The sequence below is a fragment of the Globicephala melas genome, chromosome 20 (assembly GCF_963455315.2).
Source record: "Globicephala melas chromosome 20, mGloMel1.2, whole genome shotgun sequence".
In the NCBI taxonomy this organism is placed as follows: Eukaryota; Metazoa; Chordata; class Mammalia; order Artiodactyla; family Delphinidae; genus Globicephala; species Globicephala melas.
This window is the reverse complement of record NC_083333.1, coordinates 44,661,621-44,687,796: the sequence shown is the minus strand read 5'-3', so window position 1 is coordinate 44,687,796 and position 26,176 is coordinate 44,661,621. Positions and strand designations below refer to the sequence as shown.

The window sequence follows — 26,176 nt, the reverse complement described above, 5'->3', positions numbered from 1 at the left end:
GCTTAGTTTAAGTGAAATAGCACATCATGTATATAAGACTTAATTTCATGTGTGATTACATGGGATGTTTTAACTATAAACACATGTAGGATAGTGTTAAAACCAATGGGGACTCTGGTAATACTGATGGTATTACTCTGTGAGGGTGCAACTATATCTTATTACTCCTCCATGTTTATTAAGTGGCCAGTGAATGTGAGTTGAGTGATTTTTTTTTTTTACCTCTTTCTACGAAGGATTTGAGGCAGTTTCCAGAAATACTTAATATATCAAACAGTAAAATAAATCAGTTCAGGGAATTACAGCAAAGTGAATAACAATGTTAAGACAATAATAAAGCTATTCGGACTTCCCTGGTGGTGCAGTGGTTAAGAATCTGCCTGCCAATGCAGGGGACACGGGTTCGATCCCTGGTCCGGGAAGATCCCACATGCCTCAGAGCAACTTAGCGCATGTGCCACAACTGCTGAGCCTGTGCTCTAGAGCCCACAAGCCACAGCTACTGAAGCCCACACGCCACAACTACTGAAGCCCCCCCCAACTAGAGCCCGTGCTCTGCAACAAGAGAAGCCACCGCAGTGAGAAGCCCACGTGCAGCAACGAAGAGTAGCCCCCGCTCGCCACAACTGGAGAAAGCCCGCACGCAGCAACAGAGACCCAATGCAGCCAAAAAATAATAAAATAAAATAATAATAAAGCTATAGTAGAGGGATCATATGAGCCTATATAGAGTATAGCATGTAGAATGAGCATATGAGCCTGTAGTTTCAAGAGATGGGTCAGATTTGTCTCAGGGCTTCCTAGTAGCCAAGCAAAGAGAGCAGCATTATCAGATATAGATTCATATTGTCTGTCCATAGCTGAAAACACACCAGGTGTTCAGGAAAGAAATTTCTCCCTTGTATATTGTAAACCAGACAATGTATGATATGATGGAGTAAGTACATCCTTACACTATTCCCACAATTAATAAAATATATTTTATTGTATTTAAGGGTTTTTTTTATCATTTTTGATCATTTTTAAAATCTTTATTGAATTTGTTACAGTATTGCTTCTGTTTTATGTTTTGATTTTTTGGCCGAGAGGCATGTGGTTGGTATCTTAGCTCCCTGACCAAGGATCAAACCCACACCCTCTGCATTGGAAGGTGAAATCTGAACCACTGGACCACCAGGGAAGTCCCAATAAAATATATTTTAAAGATAAAGCAGAACAGTACAAAGGTAGTATATACTAAAATAGCTCTCATCCCAAACTAAAAGACATTTGTCATATTTGCCTCAGGTCATCCTAATTTTTAAACAAACATGAGAGATCAACTTGAAATGTCTTACATTCTTTTCCCAGCTTCATTCTTCATCCTTGCTCTCCCATCAGGAATCTGATACATAGCTTGTCAATGATTTTTTTCACTTCTGCTGTATGCATATATCTGTAAATAATATATAAATCTTAAATTTGCATAAATAGTGTACTGCACATGACATTCCAAAACTTGCTTTTTTTCATTAGTGTCGTGTTAGATCTCACTCATCTCCATGGTGCTGTAGATGCAGTTCATTACTTCTAAATCCTGAAGTAGTTTTTCATTGTATGGAAATAACCCAATTTAGTTATCTGTTTCCCGCCTAATGGATTTTTAGTTTGTTTGTCTACAGACAAACTGCCACATTGAACGACCTTGTCTATGTCTTCTTGTGCCCGTCTGCAGTTTTTCTAGGACAGTGGTTCTCAAAGTATTCCAGGGCATATCGGGGTCACCTGGGAACTTGTTAGAAATGGAAATTCTTGGGCCCAACCTCTGAATCAAAAACTCTGGGGGGCAGGGCCCAGCAATCTGTTTAGCAAGTGATCCTGATGCACCTAAAGTTTGAGAACCACTACTTTAGCACATATATAGTTAAAAGTAGAACTACTAAGTCTTAACGTATAAGTAGGTTAAACATTACTAGATATGGCAAATTCCTACCCTAAATATACTTAATAATTTACAGTCTCACCAGCAGTGTATGAGAGTTCCTATAGCTCCATACTGTGGAACAGAGGAACAGAGAAAGCAAGAAGAATCTGGAAAATCAGATACCAGTGAAGTGTAAGTGGAGAGAGATCTCTAATGATACAGAGAAAGGAAAACATCTAAGAAAGGGATAAATGTTGCCCTTACAGAGAGCAGCCAGCAATGGGTTGATAAATAGAAGACTATTCATTTTTAAAAAATTTATTTTTGGCTGTTTTGGGTCTTCGTTGCTGCACATGGGCTCTCTCTAGTTGTGGTGAGTGGGTGCTACTCTTCGTTGCTGCACGTGGGCTTCTCACTGCGGTGGCTTCTCTTGTTGCAGAGCACGGGCTCTAGGTGCGTGGGCTTCAGTAGTTGTGGCGTGCGGGCTTCAGTAGTTGTGGCTTGCGGGCTCTAGAGCGCAGGCTCAGTAGTTGTGGTGCATGGGCTTAGTTGCTCTGAGGCATGTGGGATCTTCCCGGACCAGGGCTTGAACCCGTGTCCCCTGCATTGGCAGGCGGATTCTTAACCACTGCGCCACAAGGGAAGCCCAGAAGACTATTTATTCTTAATAATAAGTTTGCACTGAAGTGTAGGAGAAGATGAGACAGTATTTGGAAAGATAACAAAGTAATTTTCCTTTAGGAGTGAAGTATTTGTACCCTCAAGGGAAGGAGCCCACGTACAGTGGTAAAGCTGTATGTGGTGTTCACCATGCTGTCTCCTCTTTAGGTAGCCTTTTCATGGATGTACTTTAAGTACCCTTTGAGTACACTCATTTGGTAAGATAATATTAAATAGTATTGTGCAGAAGATTAAAATAGGGTGATATCATTGTGATGAGACTGCTTTAGGTTAGGTGATCTTCTCTGAGGTTAACATTGAATGCTAAGAAGCCATTTGAATGATAAGGGTAGAGAATTCCAGGCAGGAGGCAAAGTTTCCAGTCTCTGGAAGGTCAAATGGAAACAGTAGGATAGTATACCATTAATCTAATAAAATTCTCTTGCTTCTTGCATCATCCAGGGTGAAGAGGAACAGAAGTCTTTGTCCCCTGACTTTGGAAATCTTGTTTAACCTTCAAACTGGCGATGTCAAGGGTTCCAAGTCCTCCACCTCCGGCAGAAATGTCGAGTGGCCCAGTAGCTGAGAGCTGGTGTTACACACAGGTAGGTGCTTCTTGGGAGGATTTTGGGGGACGAAAGGAATCAGATTTCTTTTCTACGTTGGCTTTCCTGCTTTCTCTGGGTCATACCTGCCAAATAGTTAGATAAAGTACTTGTCAGCTTTCCATGCCTTGGTTTTCCACGGGGAATCTGAATGCCCTAGGCATTCACGGGAGCTTGAAAGGGGAATCTTTGAAACTGGATCTGCTGCCTACATCCACCTTGATGGAAGTGTATTCCTCTGTTGGGGAATTTAGGGGGAAACCAGGTTTGAGATTGCAACCCCAGGCAGTGGTATCAACATCTAAATCATCAAGCAACTGCTCTGAGCAGAGGTTCATTTTAGGTGTGGCTTAATCACCTGCTTTCCCAACCTTGTCCATGTTTTTCTCACTTTCCGTCTAGTGTTTCTCAGAAGCTGAGAAAAGTTATGAAAACAGTTGGTCACCGTGAGATTTCTTAAAATGTAGATGAGAGACAGAAAAGGCTGAGCCTCCATGCTGGCCAAACAGTGCTGTCCTTCAGGGACCCGTGTCTGCAGAGAAGTGACGGCCCCTGATACCTGGGATTTGTGCTAGTGACAGTACAGAATGAATAAGCGAGCACAGGAATTCCGGACACAGATGAGCAGCATTTCTGAATTCTCAATAAATGGAAAAAATATATATTTACCCATGATAAATCCAAAAAAAAAAAAAAAAAAACAGTGCTGTCTTCCTATGGGATTATGCAGAGGGAGGGAGGGGGAAAATTATCTGATCTCCAGCCTGGTTTTCAGGTTGCCCACTTCCTATTTAATTGCTTCCTGGTTTTCTATCAACAGATCAAAGTAGTGAAATTCTCCTACATGTGGACCATCAATAACTTTAGCTTTTGCCGGGAGGAAATGGGTGAAGTCATTAAAAGTTCAACCTTTTCATCAGGAGCCAATGATAAACTGAAATGGTGAGGAAGACTACATTTAGCTATACAAATTTTTCTATAAGTTGCCTGTTTTGCTTGGCTTCACAGGATACTGACTGGAGTGGAAGATCCTTGATGGCAGGGACTTTGTTTTGTTCTTAATGTATTCCCTGGTGTCTGATACATAACAGATGCTCACTGTATATTTGTTGAATTAATTCAATGAGTATATCAGGGGATCAGCAAACTCACATGGCTGTAGGGTAATGTAAATGTGTAAAGAGAGCCAGTGTTGTAAATAACGTCCATACGTGGTGTGAGTGTTGACCACTTGGCAAACTAGTGAATGTCCTTCTAAAAGAAGTGGTGGCTTCTCAGCTCCAGCTGACTAGAGGCATGTGTGAATAAGGGCTGACCAGCCCTATTTTCTGATTTTTCAAGAAAAGCAAGAGATCTAGATTTTAATGTAATATCTCTTGACTTTTAGATTGCCTGTTTTTAAACAACAAAGGAGATTTATTTACTTATGTACCTGGAATGCCCATGGTGTAGGATGTCTTTGAAGGTAATTTGATCCAGCAGCCAGCCCAATGGTTAGATTAAGGACCCCATCGCTCTCTGCTCTGCCCTGCTCTCCACACTGTTTGACATTTCAAGCTTAGCTTCCCTTGTGGTTGAAGGGTGACTGGCGGTAGCAATGAGCATCACCCGCTACCATCCCACAAGTGCTTTGAACTTGCTCTGAACTGTGTGGCCAAGAATGCACTGATTGGTTTAGATCTAGGTTCCCTCAGTTGATCCCTGTGGCAAGGGGAATAGGATCTGGAAGTGGGGGTCAGTCCTATCCAAACCATGTGTTTTCTTTAGGAGGGGCAGGCAGTTATGGATACAACCATATGCTCTCTACAAAGACCAGAACACATATCTGTGAACCACCATTTTTGACCTCTGATATCCCACTGAAAAGTTTTAACAACTCTCCTTTCGTTTAGTCCTTTTTGGCCATGTACATAAGCAGTGTACTACTAGGTGCTGAGAGAAGGCTTATTCTTAGGCATTGTATTTAAATCCGCATCTTTAGCACAATTGTGTAGTGATCTATGTGGCATATGCACTTCCTGGAGAAGCACTGAATTGGGCCACCTGTTTGAGAGAGGTGCTATAACACTGGCAAGGCCTAAGGATACATATGGCCTGTGTATTATATGTGGTAGAAGCCGTGTTTGAACCACATGCAGTTCAGCTAATGACATTTACAACTTAACTGAGTTGAACCTATTCTGTCTGAATTTTGTTTTGATCCATTGGTAACATATTGGCATCTCTAACTCTGTTTAGAAGTCTGGCTTAGAACTCTACCCTGTGTAATGGGAGTTTACTTTTGTCTGTGCTTCCTCCATGCTGCCTCCTTTATTTTAATCTTAGAATATTATTGCCAGATTGATAAAATATCTATAAAAGATTATTTACTACTAACATATTCCTCTAGAATTCTTTTTCTCTCCCAAGGTGATATTGAAAGGCTCACTGACTTTTTTTTCCTGGTTTCACTGCAATCCCAGCAAAATAAGGGGCTGCTTTTCCTGAGATTGAGGATTAGAATAGATTGAGCCTAGGCTGAATTTTAAAATATTTTAGGGGAATAAAGACTGATTTGGGAGATTATGAGGAAAGAGGAAGAGATGCAGGGGATGTGTTGTCAGATCCTAGGATGCCCCTTTATTGTTTACTTTTTAAAAGGTGCCTCAGGTTGCTCTAGAAAAGTGATTTCCAAGTAGTCATTCGCTGAATCAGAATCTCCTCTATGGGGCCTGGGTTTTTTTTTGTTTGTCTGTTTTGTTTTTTTAACATCTCCCTCTCGATTTGAATGTTCTAGTTCCCTCCTGTCCTTTCATGAGCCTACAAACATGGATGCTTTCGACATTTTTTTTTTCTGTTTTGGGTAGGTGTTTGCGGGTAAACCCAAAAGGGCTAGATGAAGAGAGCAAAGATTACCTGTCACTTTACCTATTACTGGTCAGCTGTCCAAAGAGTGAAGTTCGAGCAAAATTCAAATTCTCCATCCTGAATGCCAAGGGAGAAGAAACCAAAGCTATGGGTAAATGTTACCTTTGTTCGACTCTTTATTTTCACATATGGCAACTTTATACATTGACAAATTGTGGGTTTGATACGGTTTTTTGAGTAATCCTAAATATAACTTTTTTTTTTTTTTCACACCAGAGAGTCAACGGGCATATAGGTTTGTGCAAGGCAAAGACTGGGGATTCAAAAAATTCATCCGTAGAGATTTTCTCTTGGATGAGGCCAATGGGCTTCTCCCTGACGACAAGCTTACGCTCTTCTGTGAGGTGAGTCCTTTTACCCTGCTGTGAGAGTAGCAATTCCCAGACCTGATGGGTATCAGTAGACATAATTGTATTGTATCAAGGATGGTGAGTGAGAAAAATCCCCAAGTGGAGTGGTGCTGCACAAATGCGATTTGTGTGACTGACTGAAAAGCTGTGCCGTGATTTCAAGGTTGTTGGGCATCTCAGCTTTCCACCTGTTACTTTCTTAAAAACAAAGGTTGTGCACTATCTTGGTATGTGTGATTTTTTAGCTGCTTGCGTCAGAATTCTGGCTTCTTCCTTGTGGATTTTTTCAGAAAGCATTTGGAAGGACTGTTAACTTTAAGCTGAGGAGAATGACCAGCAACTAGATATGTAAACGTATTTGTTCCTTGAGCTTTCTGGCTCCTCCTTGAGTATGAAGTCCACGTGTGTTTGATAGAGCACTTTCCTTTTCTGCTTTTCGAACTAAATGACTCTTACCGGTTGTTGAGTGTCTCCAGTTTGTCTTGCTGGTAATTGTGAAATAGGAAGGTGAGAACCATTTTTTCTAGAGTGAAGGTTAAAAAGGTTAAAGCTCTCTAACTCATAGTTAGCTAAGAGAGTTATCTGTAGTCAGTTAGGAGAGTCCTTCTCTCCCCAACGACCTAAAGAGCCTTTTTCAGGTTTATAGGAGAAGCCTTGAAGTAAAATTCCCAAACTGAGAGTGAGTTGAAAAATGGTTTCTTTAATGAGTATATACAAATTGGTCATTTCATGCTGTTAATACATATATAAATACTCATAAGCTCACAGTGTAAGAAATGAATAAAACCTCCAGTCAGCTGGGATGTTGGCATTCCCTGTACATCGTATGGTCAAGGAGCTGCTTCCTGAGCAACACCACTTTATGAAAATGACCACTGTGCCTTCATGGGGAAGGTGCAGGCAAGTTCCCCAACTAGCAGTGTGCTCTGTCAAATAATAGGCATATCACCGCCTGCACAGTAGGAAACGTGTCTCTTAGGAACCTTGCCCCTTTGTAGACGAGGCCTGGCCAGCAGTAGCCAGCTTCTTTTCCAAGTCACAGCTCATTGAATATTTCCACGGAATAGTTGCTGATGATTAGGAAATTTGGGAGCTATAGTTTATTAAAATATCACACTGAATACATAAAGTATAGTTTGCATAATAACTACCTTTTCTCCTTTTTAATTGCTAAGTAAAAGAAGGAAATACTAGAGTGATGGTGTCTGTAAAAATACATAAAATTTTGCAGTTGTTTTTTGTCTGATGGACTTGGAATTTGAATTCTACATAAATCCAAGTAGTTATAGATCATACTCAGTTGCCCAAGTGGAGAAATGAGAACAATTAGGTGGTTTTATGTCATGTTGGATGTTACATAAACAAACCATCAATTTAATATTCACCCACCTTAGAGATCCTATATTTCAGAAAAAAATTAAAAGAGTGGAAAACTCTAATTTCTGTTGGAAATGAAAGCCAATTTTTGAACTGCTCTCTGAAGGAAGAGAAATCGCCTCTAAATAATGCATCTGGTGCTTTAGGCAACACCAAAACCTTTACTGTAGCATTTTCAAGTCCACAGTGGGTCCAGCCTTTTCTTACATGCTTCCCCTCTATACCATCACCAGATCCATTCCATCTGCTCCAGCCCTTGTATTGACATTCTTGATTTGGAAACCAGTTGGCCTGCCCTCACTTGGCAATCTCTCATCCTGTAGTTAAGTCCGAGGTGCACTCTCTCTTTGCTTCCCCATATGAAATTCTCTTAGGAGAAATCCTGTGGTTAAGTTTAGAAATGCCTTACTGACTTAGAAGGGAAGTGAGATGACACTTTGGAAATGAGGAGATGTTGAACAGGGAAACGTCTGTTGAGTTCTGCTGATGCCATCGGTTTCTTACCATCGGACCAGGTGTGCCATCTGTTCCTCTCACACTTCTCTGTTGGCCACAGGTGCTGAGTGTTGCTTCTTGTTCTTGGGCTTGTGCCTAGTGAGACTCGTTTCTGTTCCAAGGCTCTCTGTGGACTTAGTAGCATTCAGCATTGCAAGACAGTTGCGTGGGGGGTGTGTTTTGAATGTGTGGGTTTTAAAAATGTCTGCAGCTCATCTAAGTTCTTAGTGCATTTCAGAGCTGGATCGTCCTTTGGTGCAAATTCTATCCTTCTGACCTGTGCTACTTCTATCAATAGAATATTTATAAACAAATTTATTTTGTTCATATTTATTTATTATTGGTTTAGTTAGTATTTTGTTATAATTTAGAGGCCTTTATGAAGTTGATGTCCACATACAAATTTAGGTTATGAGTACTCCACTGTTCCATTCCTTACTCGGTCTTTGGCCCAGGCACTTCTGTCCTGTCCTGATGTAAGTAATAAGTGCAGTTGTTTTGTGGATATTTTTGGTCTGTTCCCAGAGGCCACAAGAGGGAATCCGAAGGCGAAAGACTGAGAATCACACATTTGTGTGTTTGGGTTGTATTTCAGTGGTAAAACCATTAATGAAACTCTGAAAAATGCCGACTGAGTAGTCTTTGTTTGTAATGTGCTGCACTGGGTTCACTTTTGATTCTCGGTGATCTTTCTGTCTGACTATTAGGAAGTATGGCAGTTCTTCCAAGTTGATGTTGCTTAGTTAACGCATTCCCTTAATTGTCTCTTATCACAATCCTTTGAGCTAGGTTCGTTCTTTTCTCTTCATTTCATGTTACTGGGGAGAGAAGCAGTGCCTAAGGAGGTCAGGTAAGTTTACTAACATTGTGCAGCAAATTAGTGTCAGGGCTATGTCAGCTCTCCATTTTCCATCTCTAGTCTGCTGTGCTACACTAAGTGAAACTGAATGCCATTTACCCAAGGAAACATGGGCTCTACCAAGTTTTCTTTTGGTAATGAAAGAGAGAATCGTGAAAGCTTTACACTTTTAATTTTCTCTGTAACAATTTGGACCATAGAAAATCTACTTGAAATGTTTCAGCTTCTATTGATCTTCTTTCCACTTATTTATATTGAAAGCAAGTAGCTGTTAGCAATAAATATACGTGTATTCCACCGTCAGTGTTTATGCCTCTGACAGGTAGAAGATTCCAGTGCCTCTTTGTAATGTTGCAATTAAAGTTGAAATATTAAATACCATATGAAATATGAAATACCAAATATGAAATATCTCAATACTAGTTAACTCTTCTTTTTTTTTTTTTTTTTTTTGGTACGCGGGCCTCTCACTGTTGTGGCCTCTCCCGTTGTGGAGCGCAGGCTCAGCGGCCATGGCTCAGGGGCCCAGCCGCTCCGCGGCATGTGGGATCTTCCCGGACCGGGGCACGAACCCGCGTCCCCTGCGTCGGCAGGCGGACTCTCAACCACTGCGCCACCAGGGAAGCCCCTAGTTAACTCTTAAAACATCTCTTTCCTTATCAAACACAGAATATCCGTTCAAAGCCTGGGAATATGTATTTTTGCCAAATTTTAAATATGTGGGTCTACTAATTTTTCTTTTTATCATTTTTAAATGGATTATTTGTATATATTAGTTAAACTTATGAAAATGCTAATAATATTTGATCTTGACCTACAAAACTGGTGATTAAATATGTATTATCATTATAGGTTATAAAACATGATAATGTAGTAAACCTACCACCCAACCCAGCAACATCACCAATAACTGAGAACTATATATGCTTCTCCCCTGTCCCTTAGACCTGTTGTCTTCCTACTCAGATGATGATAATGAATAGCGCTTTTGAATTGTTTATCATTCCCTTGTTCATTATTTGCATGCCTGAACAATATATTGTTTAGGTTCACTTGTTTTTGAGCTTTATGAAAATGGTGTCAGGATGTATGTAGTCATCTAGGACTTGCTGTTTTCATATTATGTTTCTAAAATTTATTTATATTGTGAATGTAACTATAATTCTTGATTTTTAGTGCTGTACAGTAGTTTGCTGTGTATTCACACGACAGTTGATTGTTTATTCATTCTCTTGCTGATGGACATTTATTTATTTATTTTTAATATTTATTTAGTTGGCTGCTTTGGGTCTTAGTTGCGGTGCATGGGCTTCTCTAGTTGTGGTGCGTGGGCTTCTCTAGTTGTGGCGCACGGGCTCAGTAGTTGCAGCACATAGGCTCTCTAGTTTAGCGTGTGGGCTCCAGAGTGTGCAGGATCAGTAGTTGCGGCGTGTGGGCTTAGTCGCCCTGTGGCATGCAGGATCTTAGCTGCCTGACCAGGGATCGAACCCACGTCCCTTGCATTGGAAGGCGGATTCTTAACCACTGGACCGCCAGGGAAGTCCCCTGATGGACATTTAGTTTGTTGCTAGTCTTTTGATTAGCAATAGTGCTGCTGCTATAAACAATCTATATGCCGTCTGTTTATTTTTTCTTGATTGTTTTAATTATACAGAAATTAAAAATATATTTCAGTGGTTTTACCTTGACATTCTATGTTTAGACAAAGTAAACAAGAAATGGCACAATCTTTTATGAAATTTTATGTCTTTTATGAAATTTTCTTTTTTAAGAAAAGGAATTGACTTTAAAAGTGAGGCCCTTTTACAACTTGAAATTTAGAGGGTTATAGAGCCTTCCTGAGACATTTTCATGCAGTCATTTCTAAGACATAAATGTCACAGTCACGTCATCTTCACAGCTGCAATTTTGAATGAGTCTCCGTAGTCAACTTTATAGGCATTAAAAAAAAATCTTTAGTTTTTCTCAAAATGGTATCATTTTAGCATCATCATTTGCAGAGGAAAACAATCCCTTTCTAAGTTAAAAGTTTGGGCTCTGAAGACTCATTTGTGTATGCCATTTAAAATTTATTTTTAATTAAGCGTATTTAATGTTGGTAAGAGGTGCCAGACATTCAGAGCTCTGGAGACTCCAGGCATCCATATATCTGCAGAACAAGTCTGGCTCAGACAGTAAAGGTACATTCTCCTTCCTGCTGTGTTCCTGTCTGTGTCTGAAGAGAGGAATTGCCCCAGTGAGAGGAGTCACAGTCTTTGGGCCGCACTCATTACCAAGTGCACGTGCAACCAGCACAGAGTCCACTGGTCACCACAGTTTGCAAATCAGCTTGGCTCTTGCCAGTTCATTTTACCCAGTCTAGTAGATTGCCATCAAGTGTTAATGACTTTGGGCTCCTGTCAGCCTGGTTTAATTCAAGCTTAGGAACCCAGTGCCAAAAGCGTTCTCCATTCCCTTCATTGGCCATCCCAAGCGATTCCTGCCTTTCCCTATGAGGAAGTTGGATTTAATTGGTCTTTTCCTTGGTGCTTTGTTTGTTTGTTTTTAAATCAGCAGTATTTTGAAGCTAAAACTGGAAGTAGGCCACTTCTACTTTCGGTGTTAATATTATATCAAAGAAGTAAGGGTGTTAATATGAGAAAGTTGCTGAACCAAATTAGAGATCTTACATGGGACGATCTCTGTGGAGTGGTTTGTGTTGGGTCCTGGGCTATTAAAATAATGTTATACTCTGGCTCTGATAAATGTGGTACTGATGCTAAGCACATTCATAGTTCATTAGCTTGGTTGCTTCATTGCCCAAGACCGTAACAGCCAGCTTTAAACAAATGAATAAACTTCATGACCTGATAGTAAATATCTCACTCCTACGCAGAAGGGACTACAGGTCACTTGGATGGGGCATTAACTTTGCCTCTGGGTTTATGACTGCATTTAAGGAAGGGATGACTTGCCTCTTGAAGGTTAAAAGAAATTTGGGTCATTTAGGATGCTCCTCAGCTGTCTTTCTCATCTAACTCATAGGAATAGCAAGAGTGGGGAGCTGATTCTCAGGGTTTGTGAATTCTGCTTTCATTTGAACATTTCTAGCCTAATGTGATACAGGAGAGGACGCATAGCCAGGGTTGTCAGGCGGAAGACTGATCTGTTCGGTCTCATCTTCAGTTTGGTCATTTACATTTATTTTATGATGTTATATGGTTTATAAATCCTTGTATTTTGTATCCTGACAAACTTATGTGAGCTTCATTGATCCATCTAGAAGTTACCAGGGTTTTTCTCTAGACTGAACAGTTAATTCAACTGGTTAAACCATGCTGCTGCTGAAGCCAAGCGGCAAGTTGGATTCCTCTATAAACCCGTTGTCGTCATTGTGTTGCACAGCTGTAAGTGCATGCCCAGCTGGAGCCAGTCATCTTGTATGTCGTTGTCACCAATGACCGAGTGAGGGTATAAATGGTGTGGGATACCCACCCAGTTACCACTACGCAAGATCTTGCAGGCCCAGTCCTGTTCATTAAACTAACATTTGTGAGGAAATGCCTTATGGAAGCTGCATTTTATTTTTCTGTTCCAGACCCAACTGAAAAAGTGAAGTGCTCTTAGGCTTACTAGAGTCTTTTCTCTGGAGAGTTTAGTTTAAATGGTAGTTTCTATAGAGTTCTTTATATTTAACCTTTTGCTTAAGGCAGAATAAGGTAAATACTTGAGGTTTAACATTTGTTTTTGTCAGTTTTTTCCCTCTGGGGGTTTTGCCCAGGTCTTCAGGGCAGGGAAGGAGGAGCTTGTTAGAAGTTTGGAAGAGAAGGAGATCTGTGGGGCTCTCTCCTTACTGTCCTGAGATGGTGTAGAATAAGTATGATCATGATAGTTTGGAAATTACTTGATCCAGAGGTTAAAGACTTCATTTGTGAAGGTGGTTTCAAGAGAATATGCCTAACATCAGTTTCTAAATGTACCATAACAACAAGGTAAAAGTCATCTCTCCTCCTGCTGGGAAGAAAATTCCTGGTAATAAAAGCTTTGGACTGTGTTTTCTTATCTTTCACAGGTGAGTGTGGTGCAAGATTCTGTCAACATTTCTGGCCAGAACACCATGAATATGGTGAAGGTTCCTGAGTGCCGGTTGGCGGATGAGTTAGGAGGACTGTGGGAGAATTCCCGGTTCACAGACTGTTGTTTGTGTGTTGCTGGCCAGGAATTCCAGGCTCACAAAGCTATCTTAGCAGGTTGGTATTTATTCATGGGGAGCTTTAGTTGTGGTTAAACGAGGAAAAACAGTAGGCTGCATAATCACCTTTTGAATGACTTCAACTTTTTGAACTAGTCCAAAAAAACTGCAGCTAAATATATTTTTATATTGTGGTGACATTCGTTGTCAAAACCAAAAAGGCTACTCTCCATAAAAATGCTCCTTCTTTTTTTCTCTCTGTAGTGGACTTAGGCCATCATTTGCAAGGAATGGATGATGATGTGTATTGGATGCCTTTGCACCTGGAGGCTAGATGTCAAAACACTGGTTAAGAGCAGGTATCAGCCCCTAGACAGGGACTTAGGATGTAATGGAGAGGATTCTGGACTCAGGACTAAACCACCACATAGCCAAATCCCCAGCCCTGGAGGTCTTAGCCCTCTCTTCCATACAAACTTACTAGAAGAATGAGAATGTTGCCAGTGACGTGGAAGATCAGGTCTTGTTCTAGTAATAGGCCCTTGGTCTTTAAGACCAGAAAGACTGGCACACAGCAGGAACTGTTAAGGCAGACTGATGGCCTTACCTCACAGGGAAGCGTAGCTTTCAGCCACAAAATTATATTCAGGCCAAGAGATGTAAGAGGAAATCACATGAACCTTCAGGTAACAGATTTCTTACCAAGACCATCAGCCCTGTCATTCTGAAGTACACACCTGGCAAAACCTCTGTCTGGCTCAGTCTAACCATCTTCCTGATCCCTCTCTCAACTAGGTGTTACTGAGACTTGCTAAAGGAAGGCATTAACTCTTGTGTGCGTGCCTCTGTGCTCAGCTAGGCCCTCGGCACTGCCGAGACCCCTTTCTACAGATGCGTAGTCAGCTCCTTTTCTTTTTCTCAACAATAGACACTTCACACCTTTACCACTCTCCTTTAATCTCCAGCTCCTAAAAGACGACCTTGCTACTTCTTCCAAGAGAAAATCAAGGCCCTTCTCCCTCGGCTCTTGCCTCCCCCTTGCATTTTCTCTGCCTTCTCAGTGGAGGAGGTGTTCTTCGTGTCCAAAGCAGACTGCTTTCTACCGTTGTTCTGTCTCACGCTGCCCTCTCAGAAGCCTTACTCTGCCAGTTAGACCCTTGTTCTCCGGTATCGTTGCCATCTCTCTCCTGTTGCCTGTTCACGCTCAGCCTGTAAACACGCTCAAGCTTCTCCCTCTAGTTAATTCTCTCTTTATTTCCCAGAGCTAAGTTTCTTGAGTTAACATATTCATTCTCTCTATTCTTTCCTCCCACTTACCCTCAGTTTGCCTCCATGCCACAAAAGCGGTTTTCCAAAGTTACATGACCTGCTAGTTCCTAAATTTGAGGGACTCTAGTTTATATATTATTTGACGCCTTTCTTCTGGTTTCTCTGGCTGGCTTTCTGGCTCCTTCTAATGTGTGGCCTCCCTCTTCTTCACCCATCCCTTTAAACGTTGTGATCCCCTAAGGGTCTGCCTTAGTTCTCTTTTCACTCTCCTTTAGTCTCCCTAGATCATTTTCTTCATTCTCGTAACATCAGCTTCTCTCTATCCACTGATCCCTCTAGGCGTATTGCTGCCTTGGACCCTTCCCTCTTTATTAAAAGCACCAGCCCTTTAGTCTTCAGCTTCTGTAATGTATTTATATAGTACCTTATAGTCTATAGCCTTGCAGAGATAAGAACAATGAGAACTGATATTCTTTTGGAATAGATTAAAATATTGAGGTTCAGAGGGTTACGTGATTTGCCCAAGATTATGTGGTTAGAAAATGGCCAATCTAAAATTAGTCCTTTCTGACATAAATTAGGTCAAAGTTCCAGGTGCCTGTTAGCTGAAACTCCTTCTATATATTCCATCTGTCCCTCCTCTCTTCGATAGAGGTTGGTAGTCTCAGCTTTCACCAAAACCCCTGATTTATTGGACATGATAAAATTTGACTTCTTAGCCATTTTATTACTTTCATGGTTGAAATTAAGTTTAGTTATTTTTCATGGTGTTCATTAGACTAGAATGGGCATGGCTTAGAACACTGTTTCTGAACCTTTTTTCATTATTCCCACCCCTAAGGAAAAAACTAAGACATTAAGGAATAAGATTTTGTCTAGTTGGGTTAAGATCTGAAGGGCCACAAATGATTGTGATACCTAAGATTGTTTTCACCTCTTTGGGGCGTTACCATCTCTGTTGATAATGCATGGCTTGGAGGAACAGACAGCCTGCCATAAATAAGCCTGCACTTCACCTAGCTAAGGGATGCCATTGAGCCCTGTTCTTGACCTCCTTGCTGTGTGGTCCCTGGAAGCGGAGGAAGTGTAGGTATCATTGTTCCAGGCAAAAATGCAGGTATTAGGACACCCTGCTTAGACCATGAAGGAGCTTCCATTTGAACCCCAAGATCTACTCAGAGGATATCATTGTCATCTAACATAGGTAATTTGAGTAATCTCCTTGAAATATGAATGGTTGGAATGAAGCCAATAAATTATTTTGAAAGAAGTGATTTCTTATTTTTCCTACGTATTATATAATAATTATTGACTTATTGTATAATATAAAAAGAAAGTAATTTTATAATTCTGGCATAATTTGATATAAAAGACCATTTCTGTAGTAGTGGGACAGGAAAGAAAATGATCTCTTCTTCTGGAGTTCCCTGGCAGTCCAGTGGTTAGGACTCGGTGCTTTCACTGCCATTGGCCCAGGTTCAATCCCTGGTCGGGGAACTAAGATCCCACAAGCCACATGGTGTGGCCAGAAAAGAAAAAAAGAAAATGATCTCTTCTTCATAACAGAAGAACCAAGAGATTTTGGTGTGATAACCATATCTGTTTCTGTTTTCCTTTCACTTTGTAGCTCGTTCTCCAGTTTTTAGTGCCATGTTTGAACATGAAATGGAGGAAAGCAAAAAGGTATGTAACAGGATAGAGATACCTCTTTTTAGCTAGGTGGCTAGAATCAGATCATTTCCCAGTTTGGCAGCAGATTTATTTTCCTGGTTTTTTTTGTCTTATTATGTTATTCAAATGGAGTAGAGTTCCCCGAACAGACAATTTCTGAGAGCAGAGAGAGGTAGTCTGGAAGCATTCTAGGTAAAGCAGAAACACTATACCAGGCAGGTCATCCAAATAGTCTTGGGTGAGGGTATTAGACACGTGTTTCTACTGAGGAAAAGAAAGGTGAAAAATCAAAGGTATAGTTGTCTTGCTATTGTATTTGAGAAAACAAAGGTGGTACATATGATGGGAGAAAAGGCTATTACAATCAAATAGGGCAAAGAGAACTTTCCCATTCGTGTTAGATTTAAAATGGTATGAGCTCCTCTCTTCATCAGAGCTTAAAATCATGAAAATTGTTTAGGGATTCTGTTCCGTTGGAATGTTTCTCATTTTTAGTTTCTTTGGCATAGAATCGGGTTGAAATCAATGATGTGGAGCCTGAAGTTTTTAAGGAAATGATGTGCTTCATTTACACGGGGAAGGCTCCGAACCTCGATAAAATGGCTGACGATTTGCTGGCAGCTGCTGACAAGGTGAGATGAGAACAGGACAATAACAACAAGACTAGGAGTCTTGGTGACCTCTTGAGTTTCATGACTGGGCTTTTATGTTGCTTTGTGGGCAGGATGAACATATATCTTAGTTACGTTTTTTTTTTAATATTTATTTATTTATTTGGTTACACCAGTCTTAGTTGCAGTAGGCGGGCTCCTTAGTTGCAGCGCGTGGGCTTCTTAGTTGCGGCAGGCAGGCTCCTTAGTTGCAGCATGCGAGCTCTTAGTTGCGGCATGCGAACTCATAGTTGCGGCACGCATGTGGGATCTAGTTCCCTGACCGGGGATTGAACCCAGGCCCCCTGCATTGGGAGCGCAAAGTCTTATCCACTGGGCCACCAGGGAAGTCCCACATACATCTTAGTTTGGCCAGAACAGTCTTGGTTTACACTCGTGTTCCAACACAGTTACTGATAGCGCCCTTTTTATTTTCAAAAGTATCCTGCTTTGAAGGGCAAATTATATGGTCATCCTAATTATGGAGAAGAAGGATGAGTTGATGTTTACCTCTCTTCTCTTGCCGATCTCAAATTTAACCACAGTGATTTTAAAGATTCAGATAATACTAACATTTGGATTTATAATTTGGCTTTGTAATTTACAAAAATATTCTTGAGTTCATTAACTTTTATTTAAACTTTGTCAGTAAGAGAATAACTTTTACCTAGTATCCTGCTTATTAGCATTTTCAGCTTTTATCTTAGAAGTTATTGAAATATACCATATTCAGAATTGAAAGATGACGAATAGATCTTTGGGAAAAAAGAGAGACTACTACAATAAATGTATGCTTTGATTGTAAGACACGTTTTAATTTGAGAAATGTTAAAGTGTGAAAATAAAAATATAGATCTTAGCCTTAAGGAAATATGGTTATTACCTGAAACAACAGGCTGGTGATTCCCAAAATAGGGTTGAGGGGAAGAGGTTAATGAAACACCAAGTCAAACTGGGTTTTTTTGTGTTGCTCTTTTATAGCAGGACCTTTCTCAGAACCTTTAGTATGTCAGTGTGTACTGTTAGTTTTCTAAAAGAGAATATAATAGACAAATTTCTCCAGTTTAGTTAACCCTGGAGTTACTTTTCTCAAGGATCACCTCTGGGGATTAGTGTTCCCCAAAACACACTTTGGGAAACTGACTTTCATTGTGTAGATAGACCAGAGAGAGCAGTGACCTGTTCCTCCAAGGCCCTGTGGTCTGAGGAAACGTGACTGAGGGGTGGGGGTGGGGGGGGTGTAAAAGGATTGCTATTTATCCTGTGGAAGCTTCTCTTACTTTGGGGGGCAGTTGAGGCAAGGGTGTTAAAGGGCTTAAACCCGGCCAGCAGTAGACCCCGTGAGAAAGATGGTTCTCTGCTGGAGGTGCCTCCTTTTCCTGCCGTGATGCTGCAGCGCCCACCCGAGGGGCACAGCTGGCTCTGGCCTGAGAGCACTAGAGCCTTCTCAGGATTCACTCCCGGGAGTAATCTCCATCCTTCTCCCTTAGCACCCCGGAGGAGAGTATTTGTGTTTACAGTGGAGGTTTTATCTTTATTGATCATCTTTTTGGAGTGTTTGTAGAGGATGAGGCATGTAAACCCAATCAGTGCTACCGGTGAAAAGGATTGAGTAATAGCTGCACCTTTCTTATCACCTTTCAAGACTTTATTAAGTACAATTAAGCAATGTGAACATCCTATACCCTTCCAGTCTAGCTCAGTTCTGACCAGAGGAAACTTGCCTCCAGTGGAAACGCAAAGAAAATATTCGCTGTGAGTTCTGGGGAAGTAGAATACACAGCCCAAATGGCTGCTTCTTATAAACATGAGTTTATAATGATTCTGCCTCATCTGCCCTCTGATTTTTTTTTTTTTCTTCTTCTTTTTTTGGCCTCACCACATGGCTTGTGGGATTTTAGTTCCCCAAGCAGGGATCGAACCCAGGCCCTCGGCAGTGAGAGCAGAGTCCTGACCACTGGGCTGCCAGGGAAGTCCCCTTCCTCTGATTTTCAGTGAAGCAGCCACTTGTGCTTATACATACCAGCCAGGCATTTATCCCCCTCATTGTCTAGCTCCCATAAGGATGAGTAGCATCACAAGGTCCAATTTTTAGACAGAAATACTAAAACTCAGAGTTGTACATTCTCAGGGCCAGGGTTAGACATCTGTGTCCCTGGGTTTTCATTCCTGCTCCTCAGCCAGAGAGCCTACTGGGAACCTATTGTAAGTAGAGAGAGCGGGGGTCAGCCTGAACTGACGTTCTGAGGTTGGTGCTTTTCAGTACAATGTGTTAGTTAAAGCAGTTGAATCACAGCGGTGCTCTAAATTTATGAATGAGAAGTAACGGAAGGGTGCGTTTTTCAAATTCCATTCACAATTTCCCATTAGACAGTCGTTGCTCTAAGCTTATTTGAAAACATTTTTACCTTTACACCTCCTTGTGAGCTTCAGGAAAACAGAATAAGAAAATTTTCATGGAAGGATCTAAACATCTAGAATTTACCCAAGAGGCTAAAACAGCTTCTTCTAAGTTTTTCCAGTCTCCTGGGGACATATGTAATTAGACCAAAAACAAAACAAAACACATAGCCCAGGCCTAGGAGACAAATTTCAATCTCCCGGGTAAGGACTACCATTAGGCAGGTTTTTCAGAAGCATAATTAAGAAAAAAACCTTTGTCCCCAAGGGACGAAAATGGCTACTCTTGTCTAATTATGCAGTAGGGATCAGAGCTATTCACAGTAAAAGTCCTTTTAAAAGAATTTTATTGAGAAAGGATAAGACGAATATTCTCTGCAGCACTGTATGAAGACTGAACATTTACTTAACCTTTTCCAGTCTTTTAAAACAAAAACGGCAGCCTAATTTCTTTCTTGTGTAGTGTCATTCCCGTTTTCCACGGAAACTGTTTTCTAGTTACTCAAATGTAAGAAATTAAAGCTGCACCCAAAACCAATAAAATTCTCTTTTTGCTGCAGGAGATCACAGTGCCAGCAGATATGCCTCCTCACCCAGAATTCATAACAATAAAAGTGTCTTGGTTTGACCGTCATGATTCAGCCTGAAGGAGTGTTGTGTCATTCAGTTCTCAGGCCCTCAAGATGGGACCTATATGGAGACTGTGGATACCCTCAGAGCAAATCATTCTCCCATGAGCTGATTAATGACATTTTATTTTGTGCCTTCCTTTATCCCTTCTTCCCCCTTTTCCCTGAAATTCCTTAGTAGGTTCATAATATATTTGAGAGCAAGTAGCACAGTTGCATCAAAACAAATCAGGTAGATCAGATGTGCCCAATGTTAACCTAGGCCTTCGTTTCCAGAACATTTATTTATACCCTTTACTTGGAAAACAGGAAGTTTTTAGGCTGAAACTGGATCCAGGGTCTCTGTTGCTTTGTTCTTCTACCCTAAGAATCTTAACCTCAACCCCGATAAGATAGGACTCCATTTATCCTTTTCTGTTGAAAAGGAGGCCTTTAGTTGACACTCATTCAGGAATAACTAGTGGTAGAGATGCTGGTGAATGTCACCACAGGGCTCCTTTTCACAGCCTGATGGGACAGTTGGAATATCCTGCTGGGCTGGTGACAATGCTTAAGTAGAAAGAAAGGACTGTGCTGCACCCTAGTCTGGCTCTAAATAAAAGGATTGCAGAAATTTAAATGTAATGTCCCTGTCGACTTGAAGCAGAGAAATACCTCATTGTAAGGGTAGGTGGTGATGGTTTAAGAGACACTTTAATGGTAGTCAGGGTAGGGGAAAACTTGAAGATATGGGTCTATTCCATAATTGCCATTTTTCTAATAGACTTTAGAACTTGAATGGCAGCTATGCAACAGCTATGCTGTTCATTTCGGCCTTCGGAGTGTGGTTTTGTTTTATAATTGCAGTAGCAGCATTTTCGTGGTCTGTGCAGTTTTGTTAAGGTATCCAGTTACGTGATGGTACAGCTGAAGAAAACAACTTCAGTAGCAGTCAGTCCAGAGCATTCCTGCTCTGACGACAGCCACGCTTGTGTTTTACAGTATGCCTTGGAGCGTTTAAAGGTCATGTGTGAGGATGCCCTCTGCAGTAACCTCTCCGTGGAGAACGCCGCAGAGATTCTCATCCTGGCTGACCTCCACAGCGCAGATCAGCTGAAAACTCAGGCAGTGGATTTCATCAACTAGTGAGTTGTCATCTTCAAAGTTCTTTCAGGGTAGTTGGGTTAGTTAACGAATGAGAAAGGAAGACTTTGAATTGGTGAGTGAAACAGGTGAGTAGCTTCATTAAGCTTTTTAGTAGTAAGTAGAGAGTGTCCATCTTTTCCTTCAGCTTGACGGTGTGAAAAATGGTTCTGCTTTCATCAGTCTAATCTGATTGGTGAGTGAAGTGTATTACTACCTTGCAGGATCAGAATTGATGAAAATGACAACTTGCTGGTCTGAAAAAGCTGTGTCCCCTAAAGCGATAGTATCTGTACTTCACACTCACCGGCTTAAAAAAAAGACATGCAGATCTCTGGGAGAGCAGAAGTGGATTTTTATGAGTTAGTAAGAGTGTCCAGCGGTCGACTGCAGAACGGGGGAAAAGAGAAGGCATGATCAGGAGACGAGGTCGTAAAATAACTGTTTTGAGAAAGAAGTGTAAATTCCAGTAGAACTGTTCCTTCATCCTAAATGACCATATTACTTTCTGAAATAATTCTCAGTGGGACATGTTATACTCCTTTGCCTGATGGGGAGCAAAAGTTGGAAAAAACCCCAGGAAGAGAAGCAGGCCTACCACTAAAGCCCTCAAAACAGCAGTTCTGGGGGGTGAGAGGTCTAAGAGGTCGCAGGGTAGGTGAGTAAGCATTACTTAACGCAGAAAATGCCCTGAAAACAGGAAATGATGTCCTCTAAGTCTGTAAGATTGTTCCGAAGCAAAGTGTTCTTTGTCCTGAGTGCTCACTCTGTGCTGGACACCTGCTTGGTGCTTTTTAGATGTTAACTGTTCAGTGAAGTGTGAGTATTAGCCCCTCTTTTTCGATTATCAAATAGGCCCCAGGCTATGACCTGCTTTGTGGTTATGGGACTAGTAAGTGGCAAAGCCAGATGGAAGCTCAGAGCTGTCTGACCCAGAGAAGTCTTGCTCTTTCTCTTTATCAGCATCACCAATGAATATGAAGAGCATTGATGATGTAGAGAAGAGCCTGAGGAACATTTCATCTTTTGTAACTGAGAACATAGCGTCTCAGAGTCCTAGTTTTCAGAGTTACAACAGTCGTAACCCGGTCACCTGTCTGCACGTTTTCTAACAAGCAAATTCTCATGCATGTTAAGGGTTCTGTCTGAGTACGTCTTGCATTGACACCCAAAGCAGCAAACCCTGGGAAATTCGGCTGTCTAGGTGGCTGTGTAATTCATCCTCCATTCACCCCTCTGGTAACCCATCTCTCGCATTTCTCCTAGTCATGCTTCGGACGTCTTGGAGACCTCCGGGTGGAAGTCAATGGTGGTGTCACATCCCCACTTGGTGGCTGAGGCGTACCGCTCTCTGGCTTCAGCACAGTGCCCGTTCCTGGGACCCCCGCGCAAGCGCCTGAAGCAGTCCTAAGATCCTGCCTGTTGTAAGACTCCGTTTACTTTCCAGAAGCAGCAGCCACTGTTGCTGCCACAAACCACCAGGTAGACAGCGCAATCTGTGGAGCTTCTACTCCGTTGTGGGGGGAAAAGACTGCATCGTGGCCCCAGACTTTTAAAACAGCACTAAGTAAACTTGGGGGAAATGGGGGTGGGGGGAGGGAAGGGCCCGGGACTCGGGGCTGTTCAACCTAATGAAAATCCTGTTGCTGCGTCACTGTGTTCTCTTTGGCCTGGCCGAGTTTGATACTGCGGGGATTCAGTTTAGGCGCTAGCCCTGAGGACATCCCAGCGGTGGTACTTTGGAGAAACCTGTCTGCATCTGACTGAGCAGAACAGATCGTCAGGTGCCTGGAGCAAAACGAAAATTAAAAAAGGACATTTAGTTTTAAGAGAAGGGAAAAGGAAAGAAGAAAGGATTTTTGCAGAATTTCTCAAAAATCAGTTTTTGGATTCCAGTAGTATTTATGTTAAGTTTTAGTACATCCAGCTGTGCTAAAACTTGGGTATTTGTGAGAACTCACCACGCACCATGCAAGTATCAGAAGAGCTCTCTTGTTGTTAGCACTTATTGTTTGCAAGAACACAATACTTCCCGTTACCCTTTTATGAAAAACAACAAGGAGAGGTGAAAGGGGAAGGAGATGATTTGATCTAGAAGATGAGTATTCTGATGTGGTAGCTTTTGGAAAAAAAAATCTTTATTTGGTGTTGAAAACTGGAAAAAGTAATTCATCCAGAATTCATACTGTCTTGACAAAAACTATGGTTCTCTGTTTTTAGATATTGTGGAAAATGTTTTTTGGCATTTTTCTCTGATTTTATTTCTTCTCCCCTGTTCCTTTTTCTAAAAAACAAACACACACAAAACAAAAACAGAGCAAAAAGACGAGAAAAGGAAATTTTATTATTAATGCTGTGTGGAAAAACTCCCAGCCCAGATTGCTCAGCTGTTCGTACCTGACTTGCCACCTGCATAGGAGCCAGTCCTGTTCCTTCCAATTCGCCCCTCTTCCTACAGGGGAGAACTTCCAAATGTTAATTTTTTTCTTTTTGAAAATATAAATAATGACTATTTTGTACTGTGTGGTATCTCTGGTCTTTTGTCTCACTCACCTGGCTCGTCTTCGGGGCCTGAGTCCCTTGAGGGATTTTGAAGGCCTAGTTCGATTCTTTAGCTTGCAGAGGTTATGCCCCGGACGTCTAAGCGGTAGGAATTTATTGCGTCTCCCTAACCTCAAGTTTCCTTTGTGAGCTACCAGCATCCGCCAGTCCCTTGTCCTTCTTAGCTCACAGTCCACATCCTACTGAGGAATCAGGCTGCTTCTGCCAAGGCGAGTAACGGGAGTGGGCTTTCCTGCGCCCTACATGTTTTAAGACCGAATTCCCAATCCCCCTTCTGCTTAAGTAAATACAAAAATATCAAGGGGACATGAATGTGGAGACTTAATAAAGGGAAGTTCTTATCTCTGACTGGTTCTGTCACTGACTGGATGTGTTTGCAGAAAAGTTAATGTCCAAATTCCCAGTGAGCTCACAGGAATGCTCTGGGGCTCCTCCTCTGCCTTTCCTGCAGCAGTGCTGGACAGGGCAGTGGGATACACTGGAGAACCATTGGCCATTGGGCCAAGGTGTGTATTATTTGACCTATTATCAGTCTAATCAAAGGCAGGATTTGCTTATTAGAAACCACTCCTTTGCGCTTCTCGGTTTCCTCCTAAGTGTCACCTATGTGAGCAAGTGCCCAGTTCTCCATGTCCTGGCTGCTGTCCTGTGCCTCCTGAGTCCTCACTTTCCAGATCAGCACGTGGATCTGGGGACCAGGGCGTACCCAGGGTCTCCTGTACGCACACTGTCTCTCAGGTAACTGCACTGGCTCAGCACTGCTCACGTTTCAGCAAACCTTCCTGTACAGTATCTCATTTGAACTTCCCAACAACTCGATGGGTTGGGTAGGATAAATGAGAGACAGATAGCATCTTCCCATTTTATAGGTGAGAGAAATTGAGACCCTGAGGGACATGCCTAAGGTTACAAAACTTGAGTGAGAGTTCTTCTAATGTGATACCCTGAAAAGATTATGTAAGCAACTGGAGGAAGTTCCATTTCTGAAATGTTTAGGTACGCAATCTGAGGTAAAGCTTTCTTTCTGTGGGGATGGCAAGAGCAGAAGCTCTGGAAAGGTGCCTCAGCTGGCCTGTGTGTCAGAGGATCCAGGAGGACAAACCGGGCTTCAGATTTGCCCTTCCTCATCACAGAAAGCTGTGGATTGGGGGCTGGTAGGTTCAGGGAACATGTCCTCAGGAGGGTAGCAGTTCTGGCACCAAGCTTCTGGCAAGATGAAAGTCTCTTCTGGGATTTCCCAAAATTTACGGGATTTCCACTGTGGGCTTTACTGTTGGGTACAAAGCAGTTAGGATTTCGGGTACAGGTGAAGCTGTTTGATGCCTCTCCTGTCATTATTCTTTCTGGACGTGTTTGTTTCTGTTTAAATGATAGAGTTGAAGCCATCTGGTTATGACAACATCAGAGCCCCAGCATACTGTTCATAAACCTCCCACTGCCACCAGCCCCTCCCTGAGTTCCCCCACATCTGAAATTTAATTCAAGTTAGCTCCACAGTCTGGGGCATGTGCTGTCACTGCAGAGATGTCCGTGCCAGTGGAACAGTTGGAGATTTCAATTCCACAAGGATATGGCTTATTTATCAAAACAATATTTCAGGCAAGTAGTTTCACAGAACCTTTGGAGTTGCAGTTTCAGGTCCAAATACTGTATCTGGCATCATTCCCCAACTTCCCTCCTTCCTTATTGTCAGCCCCCCTCTATCTGGCCATTCACGGAAAATTTTTCTTGTTCCTTATGTAGAGATTAAAGCTGTGTTATTAGGCATGTCAAACAGCTTTATGAGGTTTAACAATTCAGGTAAGAGATGCCTCTCTTTTCCTTATCACTGGTAAGTCTGCTGGGCTTTTAGGCCTTTAAGAGGTTCCTCTTCTTTTTTTTTTTTTTTTTTTTTTTTAAATTCTAGCCAGAGACATCAAGATTCTTTCTTAGGCCAAAAAATCTCTAGCTTGACCACCACTCTGCGCATTCATTTATAATTCTGGCTTAAACCTATTGTAGGTTCTCCATATTGCGTGAGCCTGTGCAGATGAAAGGAAACAGCCTGTATGTTTATGAGCAAAACAACGGGGGGGGGGGGCGGCGGAGTTGAGCTGTACTTTGAAACTGACTGTTGCTTTGTTCTGGCTCTTCAACTCCTATAAAAGAACAGCAACTAAATCCCCCCAACATGACTATATTGGATCCTTTGGTTTATCTTTGTCAAAGACAAATTCTTGGCTGGAGCCCAACCTTATTTTCCACAGCTAATTATCTTTTTAATCAGCCCGGGCCTGTGTGTTTCCTTTAGCTCATGATTGTTCCCTGAACCCTGCCCTGTATCATTTAGATTCAATTCTAATGGCTCGCTGACTAATCCAGCATTCAGGTGAGTATGGTCGGACCGCTCTTTATGTATGTGTATGCACAAGGTAGATGTGTTTCCCCCCTTTTAATTTCAGAAGTGACCTTGCCACCTTGGGGACTTTGACCCAATAGGTGGACACCTCCTGGAGACAGTAAGCAAGGAAGCAAATGTAGGATGATCAGTATTGGGGATAATGAGC

The 26,176-nt window shown here is 41.8% G+C and overlaps 1 protein-coding gene across 2 annotated transcripts in view; it reads left to right on the top strand.

The window, feature by feature from the left end:
* SPOP (speckle type BTB/POZ protein) overlaps window positions 1-23,587 on the top strand; it is a 67,653-nt gene extending 44,066 nt beyond the window's left edge. For both annotated transcript variants that reach the window (XM_030839698.2, XM_030839694.2), the window contains 9 exons: window positions 3,026-3,168; window positions 3,989-4,110; window positions 6,015-6,166; window positions 6,292-6,419; window positions 13,208-13,385; window positions 16,224-16,279; window positions 16,777-16,899; window positions 20,928-21,070; window positions 22,335-23,587. In XM_030839698.2, coding sequence (XP_030695558.1) covers window positions 3,091-3,168; window positions 3,989-4,110; window positions 6,015-6,166; window positions 6,292-6,419; window positions 13,208-13,385; window positions 16,224-16,279; window positions 16,777-16,899; window positions 20,928-21,070; window positions 22,335-22,479 — 1,125 coding nt within the window. In that variant the 5' untranslated portion in view covers window positions 3,026-3,090 and the 3' untranslated portion in view covers window positions 22,480-23,587. The remainder of the gene's footprint in view (window positions 1-3,025; window positions 3,169-3,988; window positions 4,111-6,014; window positions 6,167-6,291; window positions 6,420-13,207; window positions 13,386-16,223; window positions 16,280-16,776; window positions 16,900-20,927; window positions 21,071-22,334) is intronic.
* The last annotated feature ends 2,589 nt before the right edge of the window (window positions 23,588-26,176 follow it).